Source organism: Lathamus discolor, chromosome 13, assembly GCF_037157495.1.
Source record: "Lathamus discolor isolate bLatDis1 chromosome 13, bLatDis1.hap1, whole genome shotgun sequence".
NCBI classification, from domain to species: domain Eukaryota; kingdom Metazoa; phylum Chordata; class Aves; order Psittaciformes; family Psittacidae; genus Lathamus; species Lathamus discolor.
Window position 1 is genome coordinate 7,310,446 of NC_088896.1, and position 19,125 is coordinate 7,329,570.

The 19,125-nt window shown below is 41.6% G+C and overlaps 1 protein-coding gene across 3 annotated transcripts in view; it reads right to left on the bottom strand.

Moving 5' to 3' along the window:
• CA10 (carbonic anhydrase 10) overlaps window positions 1-18,515 on the bottom strand; it is a 194,598-nt gene extending 176,083 nt beyond the window's left edge. The window contains exons 1-2 of one of the 3 annotated variants that reach the window (XM_065693410.1): window positions 18,310-18,515; window positions 17,201-17,288 (exon numbers count right to left, since the gene is read on the bottom strand). In XM_065693410.1, coding sequence (XP_065549482.1) covers window positions 17,201-17,261 — 61 coding nt within the window. In that variant the 5' untranslated portion in view covers window positions 17,262-17,288; window positions 18,310-18,515. Of the gene's footprint in view, window positions 1-17,200; window positions 17,701-18,309 lie in introns of all 3 variants that reach the window. The other 2 variants (XM_065693409.1, XM_065693408.1) reach the window with 2 other exon arrangements.
• Between the last annotated feature and the right edge of the window lie 610 nt (window positions 18,516-19,125).

Below are 19,125 nucleotides of genomic sequence, written 5' to 3' on the forward strand. Positions count from 1 at the left end.
TGCAGAGCAAAACAAGGCTCACAGTGCTCATCTCTAGGAAGAGGCAGCCTACAGCTAGCGCAAGTCTGATGTGTATTTAGTGAGATCAGTGGAGCTGTGCTGACTTGCTGTGCACAGTACCATTTAGGCTGGAGGAGCATCCAAAACTTCAATTAGGAGAGCTCCATCTTGTCAGGTACTAGATGAATACCTACAGTCATGCATGCCCTATCCCAGGGAGACAGGCCAGGCTGCCCTCATATTGTTTTAATTGGGCTCTCCTTGAAACTGATCCCAAATCTGCATCATTTGCAGAATGCAGCTGTTGCTTACTCTGCTGGCCTGGAACATGAGAATTACTTTAGCCTGTTACTTTATTCTATTGCAAGTCTACCCCTTGTGAAATGCAGCCTTTGCCAATATACCACAGCACAGAACTCAAACTCTAATCACAAGGTATAAACCATACCTTCCTCCTCCAGGCTCTAAGTGTTTGACAGGCTCATCAAATCTGTCATTAAAAGTCTGATCTCAGCCCTGTAGGCTCAGTAAATAGGACATTCATAGTTCAGACAGCTTTAACTGCCTACAGAAAGTTGCTAGCTCCATCCAGCTTTTTCAGGTCACATTTTGACCTTCCTCTCCTTTTGGGGAGGAAATTAGGGGAAGAAGAGTAAAAAGAAGAGATGGAGTACATCCCTCTTCCTCCCTTTTTATCCTGCAACAGAAGGAAATTGACGTTTTCCTGTGGCCACTGACAGTTAATCTGCTTTTGAGTCAGCCTTTCTCATACAGCCTTTCCTTATGCTTTTTTCACTGTGATATTTACATGTTATTTTAGACAGCTTGTATAAGCATCTTCAACAACGCAGAAATGCCAAGCACCTAAATATGATCTGAGATCCATACTGTCTCTTGCATCATAACTGATCAACTTTATGACAAGGATCATTAAGCTCATCATAAACATCTTTTAAAACATTGAGGCTGATGAAGGAATGAAAGTCAAGTCCAAGTTCCAAGCTCAAAAGATGTATAAATTCCATCCTGTAAATAACAAGTAGAACATTCTCGTGTGGGCACTGGGAACTAAAACTAACTGTTGCCCTTCTTTAAGAACAACTATGTTAGGTAAGACACAGGCGAAAGGAGGACACATAAAACACTTGTAATATTTCAGTATCACAAGAGCTTAACCTGAAAAGGCTTTTATTGTAAAGCTTCCAGCTTTGCCAGCTCTTTGTTACATAGTGGGGTTTATTCCACAGCTGAAGACCTTCAAAATAACAAAATCATGCAAAGGAAAAGCAGACTGACTTTTTGGCAAGAAGTCAATGTGCAAATACTAATGAAATAATCTCAGTAAGCAGTCAGACTCCTCAAAGGTCAACAGCTACATAATGAAGAACTTCAGTGTTTTAAGTTACTAACAATTTTGTCTTCAAGAATTCTATCAGCTTCTGTGCCCCTAGTTAAAGGTTTTAAATCAATAATCAAGATTTGATGATGGAACAGTCAAGCTCTCTCTATATCTCTGTGGTTCTTCAGACAAAAAGATTGTCTAGTTCCTATGGAAGCCACCAACCTGATTCCTATCTATTTAGGACCAGACCAAAAGCATTTAGGAAAGTGAACTGTCCTCAGTGTTTTTCCTCATTTGTCTCTGTCAAAATGCCCTCTGAAAGATGCAATCTCAGTGCTATCTTCCATTGCCAGCGTCCTCCCTGTTAGTCTATATCCTCATTCTGTTATCTATTCTTTCTTTTATTTCACCCCTCACAACTCTTTATTCCCCTCACTGGTCTACCACTGTCCTTCATCTTTCCTAACTCGGAACTAAGGAATGGATGCAAGCAATGAGAGAGGATGAGGAGGAGAAGAAAATTTTTCAGGAAATACAGCAAATGAGCTCAGACTGCCTAAGCTTTGAAACACCTTAGGTGCAAGTCACTTGCTGTCCTTGCAGTCCAGTTTTGGTAAAGTTAGTGGCAGAACTAACTAAATTATGGAGCACCGATAAATTTACTGTCTTGCACCTTTACGGATCAGAATCAGTCCTACTGTGCTACTGACAAATACAGTACCACTGGCATGGTGATAGTTAACATAATGACATCCTGTAATGCTTAGGGACACCACTTCCATCAATAGGAGATGACAGATCAATTTGTCCCACTCCTGACTGCCCCACTCTTTTCATTTTCTTACGCTACTTAAAAAAAAATCTCCTGTCTCCTTGAAGCTACTTTAGATGACCCCTTCAGTTTACAAATCTCCATGAGTATAACATTACCCTCTTGTAAATCACATGGACAAAACATGCATGTGGGGTAAGCAAGCTTCCTGCCTATGCTCTGAAATTGTATTGGATAAATTTAAACTGTGCTTCGTAGGCTCACTTTAGCCTGTTTAAATAAACAATCTACATGAATACAAACCAGGTTAATTTCATCTTAGGAGCACCTGTACAACTTTTGGTGCCCTCTCTTGAAACTGATTTATTTAAAAACACTTTTTATTTAGACTTTGCTTTTAGAACATTATGTGAAATATCTCTAGTCAATAGAAAATCATAAATACAAATACAAAATACTAGGAGAGATTATGGAATGTCCACTCCTCACTGTGCCCATTTAGACCAGCTCAAACACAGATGGGTTGTACTGTTTCTGTAAAAATCTCACTTCTACTTAACGTAACATCCGATTTTAGCTTTCTTAGCCCTAACACGTGTCAGAAATGTGAACTAAATCCTAACCTCAGATGAACCATTGAATCAGCAACGACTTAACCTTTCTGATCCAACACTTTCATAAAGAAAAGAAAAGCTTAAGAGAAACAAGATCGGAGAACCCTATTTCTGGCTATATCGATGTCTTTGGGATTGCTAGTCAGATCCCACCAATTCCAAATCAGAGTAATAAAGAAGCCAAAATGAGAATTCTTATCTGCTAGTTGGATTTCTGCATCTCTCATGCAGAAGGTGAATTCCACTCTGGCATAATGCCCTTCCAGTCTGCAAATCAAACTGCTGCCTCTTCAGACAAAGATACATTCAAGTTGAGAAAGCCTGAACATAAAATCTATGTATCTATGCTATCTAAAGAGTGTCATCACTGCAGACAGGACAAAAAGACATTATAGAGAAAGTGACCTCAAGGAAAAACAAACATACCTCAGGTGACACATGTAAATGGAGGTGAGAAATGAAGTGTTACAGATATATAGGTTTAGTGTTCAGCATTAAGATGTTTGTACAAAAGGGAAAAGATGTCAACTATGACACCACCAAAGCACAAATATGTCAAGTATGAAACAAACACAGACATTTTAGCCAATCTGTGAGAAAACAGCATATACTGGACTTTGCTAAATTAGAAGCATTACACCAATGTATTTGTGACTCTACTGCTACAGCACTCAAAACACACAGAGACTGAAAACTGCTCATGAATAGCACAGTAAGTTCCAAGCTTCTAAGGGCTTACTTCAGTAACATGGTCTGTTTCCCAACATTTTTGCAGTCCTTGGAGAGGTGTAGACCCAGATTTAATGAGCAATGCATGCCATCTGTTAATATTGCCTTTAAGAGCAACTGAGAAGAAAAAAGCAATACCAAGAGTGTGAGATCGCAGAAGCTGTAAAAAAATGGACCATGGATAATAGGGTTCTCTGTGTACGACTGCTGTAAAACCAAATCTCCCCCAAATGAGCAAACTACATGTTTATTTTGTAACTGTTAAAATATTTATGTCAGTCTTGAACCTGGATTACAACCATGCAATAAACATTGAAGTTAACAGAGCTAGCGAGCTCTGATCAAAAGCCAAACTCAGAAAAATGGCACATGCCAGGACCTGATCCTGCACACTCATGCTGTGGGCTAGCTCCTGTCTCTAACAAACTAGAATAGATCTTTTGAGTTATGCTGATTTATGTAAATACAGTATCTGGCTGCTTATTACTTTACACTGAGGCCAAGCAGGTAAAAACTGCTATCATTCAATTACAGTAGTATTTCTTACTTACTCAGTGGGTTTGTAACTAACCGCTTCAGATGCTAGACAGTGGGCAGTCAAGCCCCTGGTCACTGAAGTCTCTGAACAGAGAAAGCTAAGCCTGACAGCATAGTACATTTTCATCCACTGGCTAGGGCAATCTAATGTAACTCCATGAAGCCATTCAGCAGGCAGTCACAAATACATTACAGGCATACAGAGAAACTATCTGAGGTCTCTCTTCTCAATACATGCTTCATTTGTTTGCAGTGTGAACCTGATTAGATAGGAATAACTGCTCAGCAGCTGGCCTAAGTGCTAGCTAAAGATCAAGGTACTGTTTTCCATCCTACCGTGGACCTTTAATTTAGACCCAGATTTAAATCATCTGCAACATGCAGCTGAAGCTTCAAAGCCTGTCTGTGAAGCTGCAAACACTGACTCCCTTATGTTTCAAGTTTAATTAGTGTCTAGTTCTCACAAATTAGTCTTCTGTAGAACATGACCTGAGGACAGGACTCCTGTTTAGCTGGTATCAGGTATTTGTATCATAAATAAGAAAGAAGCAACTTTTTCCTTCCAGTTTCACAGTCACTATTCTCATTGATCTATTCACCTCAGTAAGTGTTACTGTTATTTTCACTTAGACAGTAAACTCTGATTTACTATAGGATAAGGACTGTATTTCCTGATAGCTGGCAGGCCAATAACTTCATCTTTTTCATCCAGTCATATACATTTCAGTCTTACATTAATATTTTCTTCTTCCTCAAGAAAGCTCCGAGAAATCACAAAAAAATCCACTTAAATGCTTTGGGTTTACTTCCATAGTCCCAGTTTTATTTAAACACAATACTAAATCTGGAGGGAAAGAAATAACTGGAGGTCCATAGTTTGCATCATGAGTTATCTTTGGCCTACTTTAGCCTACATAGCTTTGTGACAAGAACAGATGTAAAAGCTCCTTGCAGTCCTTAATCAAGACGTACTATTACTGAGATAACAGAAGGCAAAAGAGTAAGCCAGCTCCCCAGGATGCAGAAACAGAGATGGTTGCATGAAATAAAGGGTTTATTTGAATCACTGGAATTCCCTGACAGGGTTTAAGTCAATTATAAAGCCACGTTACCTTGCTGTATGTTAGTATAAACATATAGAATACATTTGTAGTAATATAATAATCATAAAATTTTATTACATAGTGACCCTTTAAATCAGTAATGCATTATTTTTCAATGCTTCTAAGGGGTTATTAATTTATACAATTACAAATACAGCTTACTGCCCTTTCCCTAGCAGATTAATGCAAGCGCAGTTAAAATATGTAAGTGTACTTTCCTTTGATTCTTCCACAACTGCAATGAATACAAAAGTAATGAATTTCTGCTTGTTTACAGCATATAATGACAGAAATCAAAACCAATTCAGAGCAAGACACAAAACCAATTCAGAGCAAGACATAATCAGATGATAATTCAAGCGTGCTTTCTATTAAAGAGGTAGTCACACTGCAGTTTAAACACCAAAACCTAGTTGTTCAGAGCTAGGCTGTTGTCATTATTTATTTAATCAAACTCACTTCTTCTTAAAGAAGATGTAAGGCATTGCCTATGTCCACACCAATTGCATAGGCACCAGGAACTCGACTCCTTTCATCAAAGGAAATAATTTTTAAAAGACAATTCTACATTCTTCTAGAACTCAAAATCACTTTTATTTTTAATTTCTCTCTTTAATTTTAGAATGGATTAGTTCACTAAATTACAAACACCTGAAAGCCAGAATTATCCCAATTTGCAACCTTAAGCACAGATGTGGTAAATAGAGCCCAAAACTTACATGAGGGCCCCCATCCCTCTCCTCACCAATGTAAAGTTATCCACTCAGGTTAAATGCCCCCAGAACTCTCCGAGATATAATCACATTCTGATTTCTTTCACTTGCTGTTCCCTGTCTCTTAACTTCCATCTCTTCCATACTGTACCAATGGAGGCCTTTTAAAACTGTCTTTGTGTATCTTGTTTACAGATCCCAGCTGAAACCAAAACCACTACACTGTTGTGTTCAAAGTCTCCTCATGTCTCAGTAGATGGATGAACTGTTTCTTCATTTCATTCCTCTTTATTTTTCTTCATAGATTGATTTACTTTTTATTTTTTTTTTACCTGGGGAAAACTTCTTACACCTGCACAGAAATTAAGTACAGAAATTATGTCTAACTGTGCTAGATCCCTGGGAATAGCTCAAGCCCTGATACACCAAATACTGCACCAGTTTAGAAAACACAATTTCCCAAAAGCTTGAACAGCCATTTTGCTTTGGACCACATCTTCAAATGTAATTAAATCCGATTTGAGGGGACAACCAACACTGTTAATGGCATACGGACTGAAGGGAGTTAGTGCCTGTTTTGACAGTTAGGGACAGTGGCCACCACTTCTAGCAACAATGTAAAAACAATATTTAATTTCTCTTGTTCATATTTGGGTTTCTACTAATGCCAGCTCTATTTACACATAGTAAAGCTTCTTTATCCACATTCATTTAAAATGATACATATTTTTACTGTGCTATAGAATAGTATGAAGTATGACTTCCATTCAAGAACAGCGAAGAACTCAAAGAGCAGCACGTAATGGGATACTGTTAACACCAAACATCAAGATAGTTAAAACCATTACAAATCCATATCTCTCAGTAACTTACCAATCTATAGGTTCAGTCAATTTAAAAGATCTAGGAACAGGGGTTTAGTGGATTAGTAACAACAGACCATTAATCTCTACAGCCTCAATTTTAATCCAGCAATAACCAAAGTGATTGAAAATCATTCTGACCACATGACTAGTAAAGCTCCTAAGCACAGTTCTCTCACATACCTGAATCCCAGCAGCAGAGGTCACAGTGTGGTTCTAATGGGACTGTTCACCAAGAGATCTCTGCTTAATACTTCACTAAACTCCAACATTTTTGGCAGGGTAATTCCACTGCACACTGCCTCTCTGAACTAAGAGCCTATTTGAAGATTTTAATTTACACTTTATTTCAGCCTATATTAGCAAAGTTTGGGGTTTTTTTTCCTGGCAAAATATCCAAAATAAACTTGTGCAAAACAAATACTTTTGTGTTTCTACATAAGATCTTAAATAAACATGTGGGAATTGATGACTGTCATTCCAAGCAAATGCCAGGAGATTATTTCTGTGCAGTTTATATAATACCAGTGAATGTTATATCCAAACCACTTAAGAGTTTTAAAAATAATGCAGTAGCATTATGTCATATATTCTGTTTTTATATATAAGTATGTTACATTTCAAAGACTTTAAGTTCTGGAGTATTCTGTGACTAGAATCAATTTACAGGTGCCCAGTAACGTGATGGTACTATGTGATTCAGACACACTTCATCATTCAGTCCCCCACAACAGTTAGCAGGGTATCAGTAAAGAAGCCATTGAAAAGGAGACCTTTCAAAAAGGATTTAAATTCATCTGTTGTTTGTTGTGGTCTGAATCTAAGTCATATGTTCTTTTTCAAGAGCATTAAAAGGAAGATGCTGACTACCTTGTCAGATATGCTCTTTTGTTACTGCAAAGAAAATAAGTAGTTAAAAAGACAGTAGACACAGAAGGTCCCAGTTACACAGAGTAAGGAACTAAAAATAGGTGAGTTACAAGCGTGAGTTATGAGAGTTACTTGCTGCTGTTTGTGAAGCATCAAATAGAGCCAAAGAGGGACAATGGCAGAGAGGAGAGTTTGCAGGCTCTATGCCTTTTGGTAGACACTGCCCAAATATATAAATATATTGTAAATGTAGAACTTTGTTCAGCCATTTTATATATAGTGCAGAAGTGGAACAGAAGTTCACATCTGTAAAGCACTGCGTATTACCACTCATCTCTTGCTGCTTCATTTTCTCTGTCTTTTGTTTTGTTTACCTCAGTCCAGGGGAAATCTGCTTCCTGCTGTGACAAATGGTGTCTCTTTCATTCAGGGCATCCATGAAGTGAGAATTAACAAATAACAATCCAACCCAAACCATCCTGTGAAAACCATCCTCTATGGAACATGAGGCAGGCTTAAGTACTGCACTTTGAGGAACTTATTTGTTCGTCATAGTCATAATAAATCCATAAAGAGGCCAAATGAATGAATGTCAATAACTTAAGCATTTAAAAATAAAATAATTATTAAAAACTTTTAAAAACCCCCAAACTAACCAAAAACCTCCACACATTCATGGAGGAACCTTGTGTGGGTCTGAATTTAAACTTAATTTCACATTAACTTCTGAAAACCAATGTAAGTTAAACACTAATTGATAGAACTCTTTAATATACCATAACTATACCTCATGATAACTTCACTCATTACTATGAAGAGAAAAAATACCTTGTCATACACAGGCAGAGGGAGAAGGAGGGATCCAGCCTCTGAGAGGGTAACACCAGACCCCACCCTGTGACCCTTCACTGCAAGGGAAGCCAAACAAGTTTAAGCATAGGATAAATCTATCTGAGGCAAACTGCCTGAAGACAAGAGGCAAGGGAGCAGAAATGGCCACGAGCTCACTGCTCAGCTGGGCTTCACGTTCTAGAGGTCTAAAAACAGTTGGTTTATGTTTCCTGGGGCCAGACTGCCAGGTTCCATCATCCACTGAAGCTGTCGAGTGTCCCCAGCTGCAGGCATGCCCTCTCCAGTCACAAATGCAAAGGCAGCGTTAGCAGGTAGCTCACAGACACCATTGTCAGATGATGTGAGGAGTTTGTGGAGGCAGGCAGTGCCACAAGGGCCGTCACCTTCCTGTGGGACAGAGCCCCGCGGCCGGGGCAGGTCAGCCACTTTCCTGCCATCGCCAGGCATGGCTGTGGTGAGGAAACATGTCCTCAAGTGAGGAAGCCAGGTCCGTGGTTAGTCCAGTCAGTGAGGTACGGAGCAGCAGGGCACAAGGGTGAGGGAGGGCGAGGGGCTGAAGTTAAAGGCTGATTAGAGCCACTGAGGCAACAGAGATGGCTTCGCAGTTCTCTGCACAGCTGCTCAGCTGTGCAGGACCAGGGCTGACACAGATGGAGCAGCCAGACCCTGGGGTAGAGGATGAAGGTGCAGAGCTTGTAGGCTCATTCCAGAGCCTTCCTGCCATGGTGGGAAGCCTTCACTGACCCTAGCACCACGATGGCCTCGTGTTCCTTCATTTCAGTGAGGTGAGTCCATGTCATACCCTGACCAGAAAGAAGGTATAAGGGTAATCCTAGTTGCAAGGCAGAAATGAGAATAAAATTAGACTGTAATTACTTAAATTGCTGCTGGGTGACCTTTCACTTGACTTTTTACCTCAGTTTCTCCATTTGTTAGAGTGTGGCCAACACTGTATGTTCCCTGCAAACTGCTCCAAGTTCTGCCTCTGAAATCCATCCTTTTTTCCATTTTGACTGAAACACAGCACAAAGCTCTTCTCATTCATACCCTTCATTCCTAGAAGAATCCAGACCACATAATTCCATTCAGAGAAATCTCCTGCCAGTAGCTGTTCACACTCCCCCAAGCAGGATTAGGACCAGCATAAGGTAAATCAAACACCATTTCTTTCCAGCAGCAGCAGCTCTTCCCTTCCATAACTGCAGCTTCCCACATGTGAAATTAATGGTATGGTGTTCCACCTATATATGAGGAAATGGCTCATTCTCCACAAAGGTTCGCTTTTAGGGGACACTACTAAAGTATTGTTATCTTTTTCTGCCAGCAAGTACAAATCTTCAGCACTTTTTCCCCAAAATAAGTTTCTTTTCTTTGCCACAATGGCAAACACAAATGAATGCTCTTTTTAGCAGCCTAAGTATGTCACCTTGCCAAACAAAACTGAGCTGTGGCAGCAGCAATCCTTCCTGACCTGCTCCTTCAGTGACACAACCACCATCCCACCAGGAGTATAGCTATCAGGCAGGCTTTGCTGGAGGACACAGTTATTCCAACATCACTTCAAACAGTGCAGTTTTCCATCGTCACACATAGGAACAGACCTTTCCTATTACTCATTATCTTTTAGCATTAATAAGGCGAATGCTGTAGCAGTCCTGCTGTGCTAGTCTTTCTATCCATGACAGAAGAGAAAAGCTCCATTCTGATGATGATTCTTGAAGCAGAACAGGGTACTATAGTAGTTAACAGTAGGAAAGAACTTAAATTGGAAACAACCCACAAAATTGACAAGATTATTTTTCAAACCCTATGTTTCCCTTTAAATCCATCTATTCAAACACTACTTCCAAAGCTAGAGATCTTGCACATTTAGAGGGGAAAAAAAGGATAACGTTGCTTAGCTTCCTCCTCCCTCCATGTGCTTAGAAACCACTTTAGACCAGTCAGTGCAGAACTCTGTTCCATACTTAAAAGCCAGATGACAAATATACAGTGTTCTGAGCTTGATCAAATTAAGCACTAATGATACAAGGAAGAAGAAAGAAGGTTGAAATGAACAGAAAAGTGCATTCTAATTAGTTATTTGTGAATTACAGCTGCTGTGATATTTTTCTGGCAATAGTGTTACAAAACATAAAACTGTGGGGCGTTAAAGTTGAATACTGATTTTACTACAGAAGTATACATGTTACATACCTATTAATTTAAACCAGAAATGTTTTCATATGGAAAAATACATCAAACAATGAAAGCATTTATTCTCCTTAGTTCTGACAGTTGCTTTCAGTATAATATAGATGTGTGAACTGATCGCCTTTCATTTTTCAAGATGGGTAAAAGAAAATTAAATATTTTGGGGCTGTAATCCTAGCTAGGCTGTACCTGGCACTCCCCAGGAGCACCAAGACTTGCTATCTAAGGCTTTTCTCATTGTCAAGCTTTAATTTTTTGCAATTTGTAAGGCCCAGACCTCATTGACGCTAACATAACAGTTTTGGAGTTCCAAGGTCTTTTAAGGTGGGTGTAAATATAGGTTGCCTTATGCTTTCTTACCTTAACTATCAACAGCTAAGCACTGCATGAAAATGTTTCCCATAGTGACAAATAAGTTTAGACTTATGGCCACCCATGTGCCTATGAGGCATCCAGTACTTGTCTACATCACCAGAAGGCTACAATACCACACAGAATATAGGTCTAGAATGTTTCAGTCCTCTATTTTTATGACAACAATAACTTTCTATTTCATCTTCAAGAAATTCCATTAAAAGACCCATTATATCTTCTTATCCATCACTGATTAAACCAATAGTAAAATACTCTACTAGTTTGAATTCAACTGTAAAACAGGTCAGGCTCCTAAGTGGCAGATTATTATCCTTTAAAAAATTAATTTCCTACTTATTTACTATTAATATTTCAATTTATCTACCACAATGATTTTTTTTATTTTATTTTGCTAATTGGTATTCTCCACTGTATGGACCGGCACTTTTGTACTTTCTGATGGCATTAGAATGGAAATACAGTGACACTATAGAGTGTTGCCTCTGAACAAGTCATTTAGAAGTGTTGCCTCTGAACAAGTCATTTAGAAGTTTATTCCCATTTTTTATTCCTTCCAACATGATGTATAGTTAAGATAAACAAGACAGAAACAAAATAACACTTAGCACAGTATGTCAGTGCTGTCCATAACTGTCATCTAGTTTTGTCTGATGCTTGAGCTGGTAATGAGATAATGATAAAACAGTTTTATATAGTTGTCTATTAACAGCCCAGATGGGCCAATCATCCACTTCAGTCTTTGCCATGTTAAGTTTAGCTACAAACAATCAGTAATGATGAAAATGGCAGCTCCCTCCTCAGCTAAATTACAACCTTTCAACCAAGAAAGAGAGAGATACTTAGACCAATAGCAACAAATAAGCAAAACAGCCTTCTAGGGTAAGCAGGAATTCTTTGCTCATTGCTGTACAAGGAATACTGATAATGCCAATGCAAAGCCATTTCAGTCCTTGCTGAATTTAAAATCTAGCTGTAGATTTAAAAACTGAAACCTTCCCAAGAAGGCAAAGCTTCTCTATAACATCAGTGGTATCTGAAACATTTAAAGACTACCCTTAAACTGAGAATGCTCATTTGATTTGGGGGTTTATTCCTGGCTTTAATAATTTTGTCTTGGAGGCTTGGAATCTAGTTCCAGATGTATTAACAAGGAGGCAACACAACAAGGCAAAGAGGCCCCTCTGAAAACTGGGTATCTTCATCACTGAGATTTGGAAAAGAACAGCAGTGATTACCAGTTTCTTTCCATCAGTTTATTGCATGGAAAATAGCTCAGCATAACATGTGCTAAACTATTCATAAATGTTCCCTTCTACTACCTTTATATAAACTAAAAATGTGTGTTGTCTTGGTATGTTAGCACCTATCTGGTCATGCTGTAGCAGTAAAACTAACAGTAAAAATAGAATGATGAAAAATACAGGACGCACACAAAAAAAAAAAGTAAAGCAGACTTTTATAGGCGACTGCAAGGCTATTTCCATAGAATTTATTTTAAAGCAGAAACATCTTCACACCTTTTGAAAAGGCAGGAACAAATCTGAAGTGAAAAAAACATTCAAGTGATAAGGCACTGAGTCTGGATCCAGCCTATTGCCTCCATCCTGAGTATGAATGTGAGGAGGATTGAATCCACGTGGATTTTTGGTAACATCAATAAACTCCACGCAGGCATGAAGGTTTGCCCACACACATGAAGCTGTGAAGATGGGACAGAGCAGGCAAGAATATTGTAATGGATTGGATGCCAAAAGCTCTCAGTTACCACATGCACCAGGCTGCATGTTATAGCTTCCTACATGCCCAGTGATCACTTACATATATATATATATATCTGTACTATGAATAATTCCTTCCCCTAGAATGTTACATTTCTTTCTTACAAGTGCCAGAAAAAGCTATTTATGTGACACTATTTGAGAATAATTAACTTGGTTTCAAGTTTGGTCTATTTGTTGTTATTTACTAATGGACATTAGAGCTTTGATATTCTTCTGTACAGAGCCTTGATATTCTTCTCTACTGCAACACTACTTTAGCTTGAATTATCTCAGGCTGTACAATGCTAAGAGCAGAAGAGTTATCAGACCTTACAGACCATCATTCAACATATAATTCACACCCTGGCATAATTTAGAGTTCCTATAGGACAAGTCTGTGTTATGCCACATAAGAGCTCAGAGACTGTAGAAGCAGCAAGACAGAAAATGAAATGCAATTGTGCTCCAAATACACTCGTAGTCTTCAGTGCCAGGAGATGCTACATCAGATGCTCAATACACAGTAGAATTCCTTGATAGACAGAATATTTTTTATACCATCTTAGTTGTCCATGATGCATGATTTATGATCCCTGTGTGCTGCCAAACAGGCCAAAGAAGTCACATCATAACAGAGATCTGCCCCTACATGACTTGAGTACAATGGCAAAGGATAAAAATACTTCCAAATAAAGAGAGAGCTGTAGGGATTGCATCAATTTCATCCGTATTAGTCCCCACAAGCCAAAACAGTAAAAGGTACTATATCATTTCATAGAAAGCCACTAAGATGTTGAACATTCAGGTTTTATAAATCATTGTGTTGCTAGATTAACAGAAAATGCTCATAGAAACCTTCTTAATCAGTGCCAATGACAGCAACATTTTGTTATTTAAATTAAGTATCCTGCAAGGGTTTGAAAACAGCATCCTGATTTTTCTTCTTGAAATTGACTGTTAAAATCTAGAATCACAAAAAAATTGCTCATGGTTTATAGAAATGACTGTGCAAGCAAAGGTGGCAGCCATTATGGGATCAACGACATCCCACCTGAGGACAACACTCACGCTAATTAATCTTTGGTGGTATTATTACCCAAGAAGGAAATTAGGGATACCATACCATCAACTGTTAGAATTTCTGTCTAAACACTATGATCCCAGTGCCATGATTATCTGCATCTTCAAATGAACAACAACCAGAGAAGTCTTATTTCAGCATTCTATCTAGAGGACATCTTCACGTCCACTACCCTGTGTTCCCTCTATGCTGTAAAATCATTAAAAGGAACAAAATCTCAAACATCATAACACAAATCATTACTATTCTTCCTCAGAGACTACAACTTAAAGGAATATATATACATCGTGACTTTGAGGGAAAGAGAAGGTTTTCATTTCTTTCTAAAGGATAGAAATTGTTTTTGTGGTCCTTCAATCTGTTCTTATTTCTCATCTGCATCTGCACAGAGAAACTAGATTCTTCTTTTAAACAAACAATTTCAAGTAGCAAAAGCCTTAAGTCAGTATGGCAAGAAAACAAAAATACTTTACAAAGTTCATGGATAAATTCTTTCCCAAACACAAGAACCAGTATTTAAAAACATATATATTCATATTCCTAAATCTCAGTATCATTTCTTCCAAACCAAGCAATCCATCATACACCCAGGTAACTGCCCGATAAAAAATCTGCTACATATAAAATATTTTGAAAATATACATATGACTCTTTTTAATAGGTGAAATTACTCTCCATATACAGTCTCACAAAAATTAATGCATGTGAGAGACACCAAAAAGCCAATTGTACAACTTCATCATTTATTTTAAATAAGAAACACAGCATTAGTGCTGCATTCAGCATAATTTATATTTAAACAGCATGTAAATACATAGCAAAAGACATGACATAACACTCAACCTATGTTTAATAAATAACTTTGCTAATAATAATAAACTAACTGAATAGTCTATTCAGTTCAGTGACTGTCATCATCCCTTTGAACAGCAACCCTTAACAGGCCCTAATCCAAATAACCCCTGGAATTAGTAGGAGGGTCATCACAGGTTTAAACAGGCACTGAATCAAGCAGTTACTGATGTTCAGGAAAGATCCACGCTCAGACCAGTCTTGTCTCTTCATAGCTGAAATAACTGACTTAATAAGAAAGAAAAAAAAAAAAGCTACCACACTCCTTAATTCACCTTCCTGTAATTTGCAGCAGTGTGCTCAACTTGTTGGGGTTTTAAGTTACATGTTGAATGAATGACCAGTGCTGAAGTGCTAGAAATACGCAGTTTCTGGAATCCAGTGTTGAGGCAAACCTTAACAGGCTTCATTACAACCTTCTCTTACTTACACCATTATCCACACACCCCAGCTAGATAATATGCTACAAAAGACAGTGTAAAAAGGATGACAGAGGAAAGATACAAAGCATTAGTGCCAGTCAGATATCTACAGATCTTAATCCTTTTTACCAAGATGATGAATAGTGATTCCTAATAAAAATCCCAAGGGGAAAAAAAAAGAAGGCTAAAGCCTGCACACATCCTCTGTGTGGTTAAAACTAAACACCTGAAACCACAGCTTCACCCATGCAGCAAAAGCATCCCACTTAATCGCTTTATTCCGCCCAAAAAGAACAAAAAAAGAGAAAAAACGGAGATGGGTATCAGTCTGTTCTTAGTGCTAGAGGGAGACGGAGAGCGAGGAGAGCCCCTGCAGGACTGATCCCACCACTGGTTTCAGAAGCCTGGGTTCCCATGTCTGCAGATGAGGGAAGGAGGGGGGAGATGAGGAAGCACTGGCAGCTAAGTGTGTGGCATAAGGACCTGCACAGAATGGGACAGATTCTTTCTGTCTCCGGAAATTACTGTCAGAATGGCCAAGAAAGTGATGAACTTCATTTTGCCATTCTCACTGTGGTACTTTAAGAAGTGCCTAATTTGAAGGGAACTGGACAGGTGGCATGCCTCGCTGAGCTAAATAGATAAGTGTGAGATTTAAATGACAAGAGGCAGCAGATTTTGCTGTTCTAAAGAGTGAGAAAGTGAATTATTCTGGTGGTACCAATGAGCACAAGTGGAAGGTCAGCCTGGGGTGTTGCCAGTGTCACCCGGGTGCCTGGTACCAGATGGTGCCAGTCTGTAGGGATAAAAGAAGGGCTGGCATACCCTGCGGGATGATAGCAATGCTATTTGCTCTGGAATAAGAAAGTCTGGGGGCAGGTGCTGGCATCACAAATTAACATAGATGCTGTCACCCCAAATGTAAGTGTATGTGTTGCCAGCCCAAGGGCTGCGAGGGCAGCTCAGCCAGGAAGCTGCAGAAAGCGCAGTGGGGGCAGGCGCTGCCAGGGTGAGATGCTGCTGGTGCCGCTGGCTGGGGGTTGCAGCAGGGAGATGGGCCAGGCCAATCACTGCATCGTCCCAAGGGAGCTATGGAGCTTTCTATCCCTAAGCATCTCCAGACTGGACACTGAGATGCCCTCTGAGACCCCTTGCCTCCCGCTGGCAGTACCATGCATGCATTGCTTGTGTTCCCATTTCCAGACTTATGCAATGGCTCGAGGGCACAGCAGCCTGCAGAGAAGCAGAGCAGCAGGAGATGCAGGCAGTCTGCATCCCCATGGGGCTCCCTGAAGTGTCCCAAACTAGAAAACTGGCCACCTCCCCACTGCTGCCTCCTGCAACATGATTATTCCAGCATGACCAACGTGACAAATTAACAAGGTAGCCAGGGCTTTTGCAGTAGAAGGGAGTGTTTTCTGCAAGAATAAATTGTTTCAATCCTTTACGCTAGACACCCAGCCGTGCCTATTCATTAATTGGACAAGCTCTGGTGACAACTGAAATTATCCAACTTCTACATACAGGAGGAGAGGGAAATCTTTGCAAGTTAAAATAAGAAGTCTAAAGCTGGCATTCCAGCCACCAAGGAGTTCTTTGAATGGGGCTATTTATGTTTTTTAAATTCATTTTCAGAGCACGGCCACAGTTAAGCTCCTTTTAAAAGCAGAGGCATGTTCTTCAGTGTTATTCCTCCCTTTGCAGACCCTGAACTGTGGCACCAGAACACAACAGCTCCACCAGTGAACCGTAAACCTTGTAAGATCTACAGATCAGCCAAGTTTAGGAACTTCAGGAAGCTACGAAATTCTGGGATTGCTGCAGTGTTACAATTAACTATCACAATCAGGTACATTAGGAATTATAAGCATCTGCTTAATTGCTACACTCTGGTTATTTATTGTAACCAATGTATCGTAATGACTACACAGGTATTGGAATGGGGGGGAATTCATGTTTGTTGATTTCTGTCACGACCCACTCACATCGCTCACGTATTTTTAGCTCTTGTTTTGATCTGGGTTTACCTGTACCTCTTGCCCCTAGGAAGGGGAAGCCTGGGAAGCTCATGGTATTTCCCCCCCAGCTCTCCCCTCCCACCTTTTCTGGGCTAGCTGCGTACCTGAAATGCAGACGATGAAATTCGCTTGCAGAAGAAAAAGCACCTCCCAAACAATTTCCATCCTCCGATTCTCATGCCAAGTGCATCCCTCAGCGAAAAAAAATAACAAAGATCAATATCGCAGTTTGAACGATCCCAGCAAATTTCCTTTCGGACTTGCAGACAGTATTCCCCAGATGTGCTGACAACACATGTCCGAGCTCTCTCTCTGCACGGCTCAGGCGAGATCCCTTCCTTTCCTTTGCCCTCCAAAAACCACCACGAAGCCAACTGCCAGCACCGAGCTCTTCCTCCACAAGCGAGAAAAAAATCCACCAGATTTCCCAACACGACATAGACCACAAACCCCAACCGATCCGGTCCGGAGAGTCTCTATTCCAGTGCGGCCAGGTCCAAGTTACCCCCGAACTCCGCACGTCTCAGCGGGGCAGTGCCAGCAGGCCAGGGGAACAGTAGGGAGGGATGGATGGATGGATAGAAGGGGGGCGCCTCTCCTGCTGCTACAGAATGAGCGGAAAAAGATTAATGCCCGCGCTGCGCTGCACCGCACCGCACCGCACCCCGCCCGCCCCCGCGGCGCGGCGCACGCAGCACCGGCTCCCCCCAACACCGCCGGGGGCTCTGCTGGCCCCGCCAGCCGCGGCGGTTTCCGGTACGCGACTGCAGGGGTCGTGCTTGCCCCACGCACGGAGCCGCCCTGCCCCGGCCGGGATGGCCCCGCAGAGCCGCGGATACGGCTCCGCGGGAACGGCCCCGGGGGCTGCGGTACATCGGTACATCATCGGTACAGCGGCGGCCGCGTCCCCCAGCATCCCAAGTGCCGGCACCCGGAGCCCGCAAGCAGCGGGGGATCGCGTGCGTGGCCGGTTCCGCTGAGAATGCCAGTATTAAAAAAAACTTGTTTAAACAAGAAGAAAAACAGCCCCAAAGTTCTCCCGGGGGCGGTGGTGTGAAGGGCAGCGAGGGTATACAGCGCGGAGTTGGCGAAGTACTTGCGCTGCAATGCCAGCTACCGGCATTCCCCAATCCATAGCACTTCTGCAGAGACACCCCCAAGGAAAAAAAAAAAAGCCGTGTCGGTGCCAGTTTTGGGGCAATCTCTTACTCACCCCAAATCCTCCTGCTCTGGGTTTTCCTCAGCTCATCGGATCTGCCCGCAGTCCCAAAACAATCGAGGTCACGCTCCGAGCCGCTCAGCTGTGAGGAGGTGCCATTGCTCCCGGCGCTGCCCCCTCCTCCCCAATCCCGGCTACTTCGCCATTTCCCGAGCAGGGGTCGGTGCTGCGGGCGGCAGCGCGGGGCTCGGCGCGGCGGCGTGCACGGACGCGGGATCGCGCGCGGGGGCGGGTCCTGGGCGGGCGGCGGCGGGGCCGCACCGCGGCGGGTGAGCTGCGGCTGGGACCGGGCGGAGGGAGCCGGGAGAGGGAGGAGAGGAGCAGCCAGGCGGGAGCCTTGGCCGTGTCTGCTCAGGCACATTCCGGAGCTGGGCTCACTTTGTTTAAAATGTGGATCCAATTTTATTATTCTTTTCCCTCCCCAAAAAGCGGGCACCGGGCGCGGGAGAGGCCAGGGTGCCCTTTTCACGGAAAGGGAAACAGGGCGCAGAAGGGAAGCGCCGACGGACTGAGGGGTTGCCTAGGCTGTAGCACGCTGCGGGGTGGCTCGGTCTGCCACGAAGGAAGGGAGGGGGAAGGGGCTTCGGGCTGCAGACAGAAATCTCTGCTCAGGGCAGGTGTGAAAAGGTGATCACGCAACTGCGGATGCCTTCATTGATCGCCGTGAGGCAGAGGGAAGGGGGAGGGAGGGAGATGCTCAGGGTTCCAAACGGATACCCAGCTCTTGGCAGGTATGCAGAGGTCGTATAACAAATTCTTCAGCGGGGGATGCATGCATCATAGATTGAACATAGGTTGGTTTATAAGCAG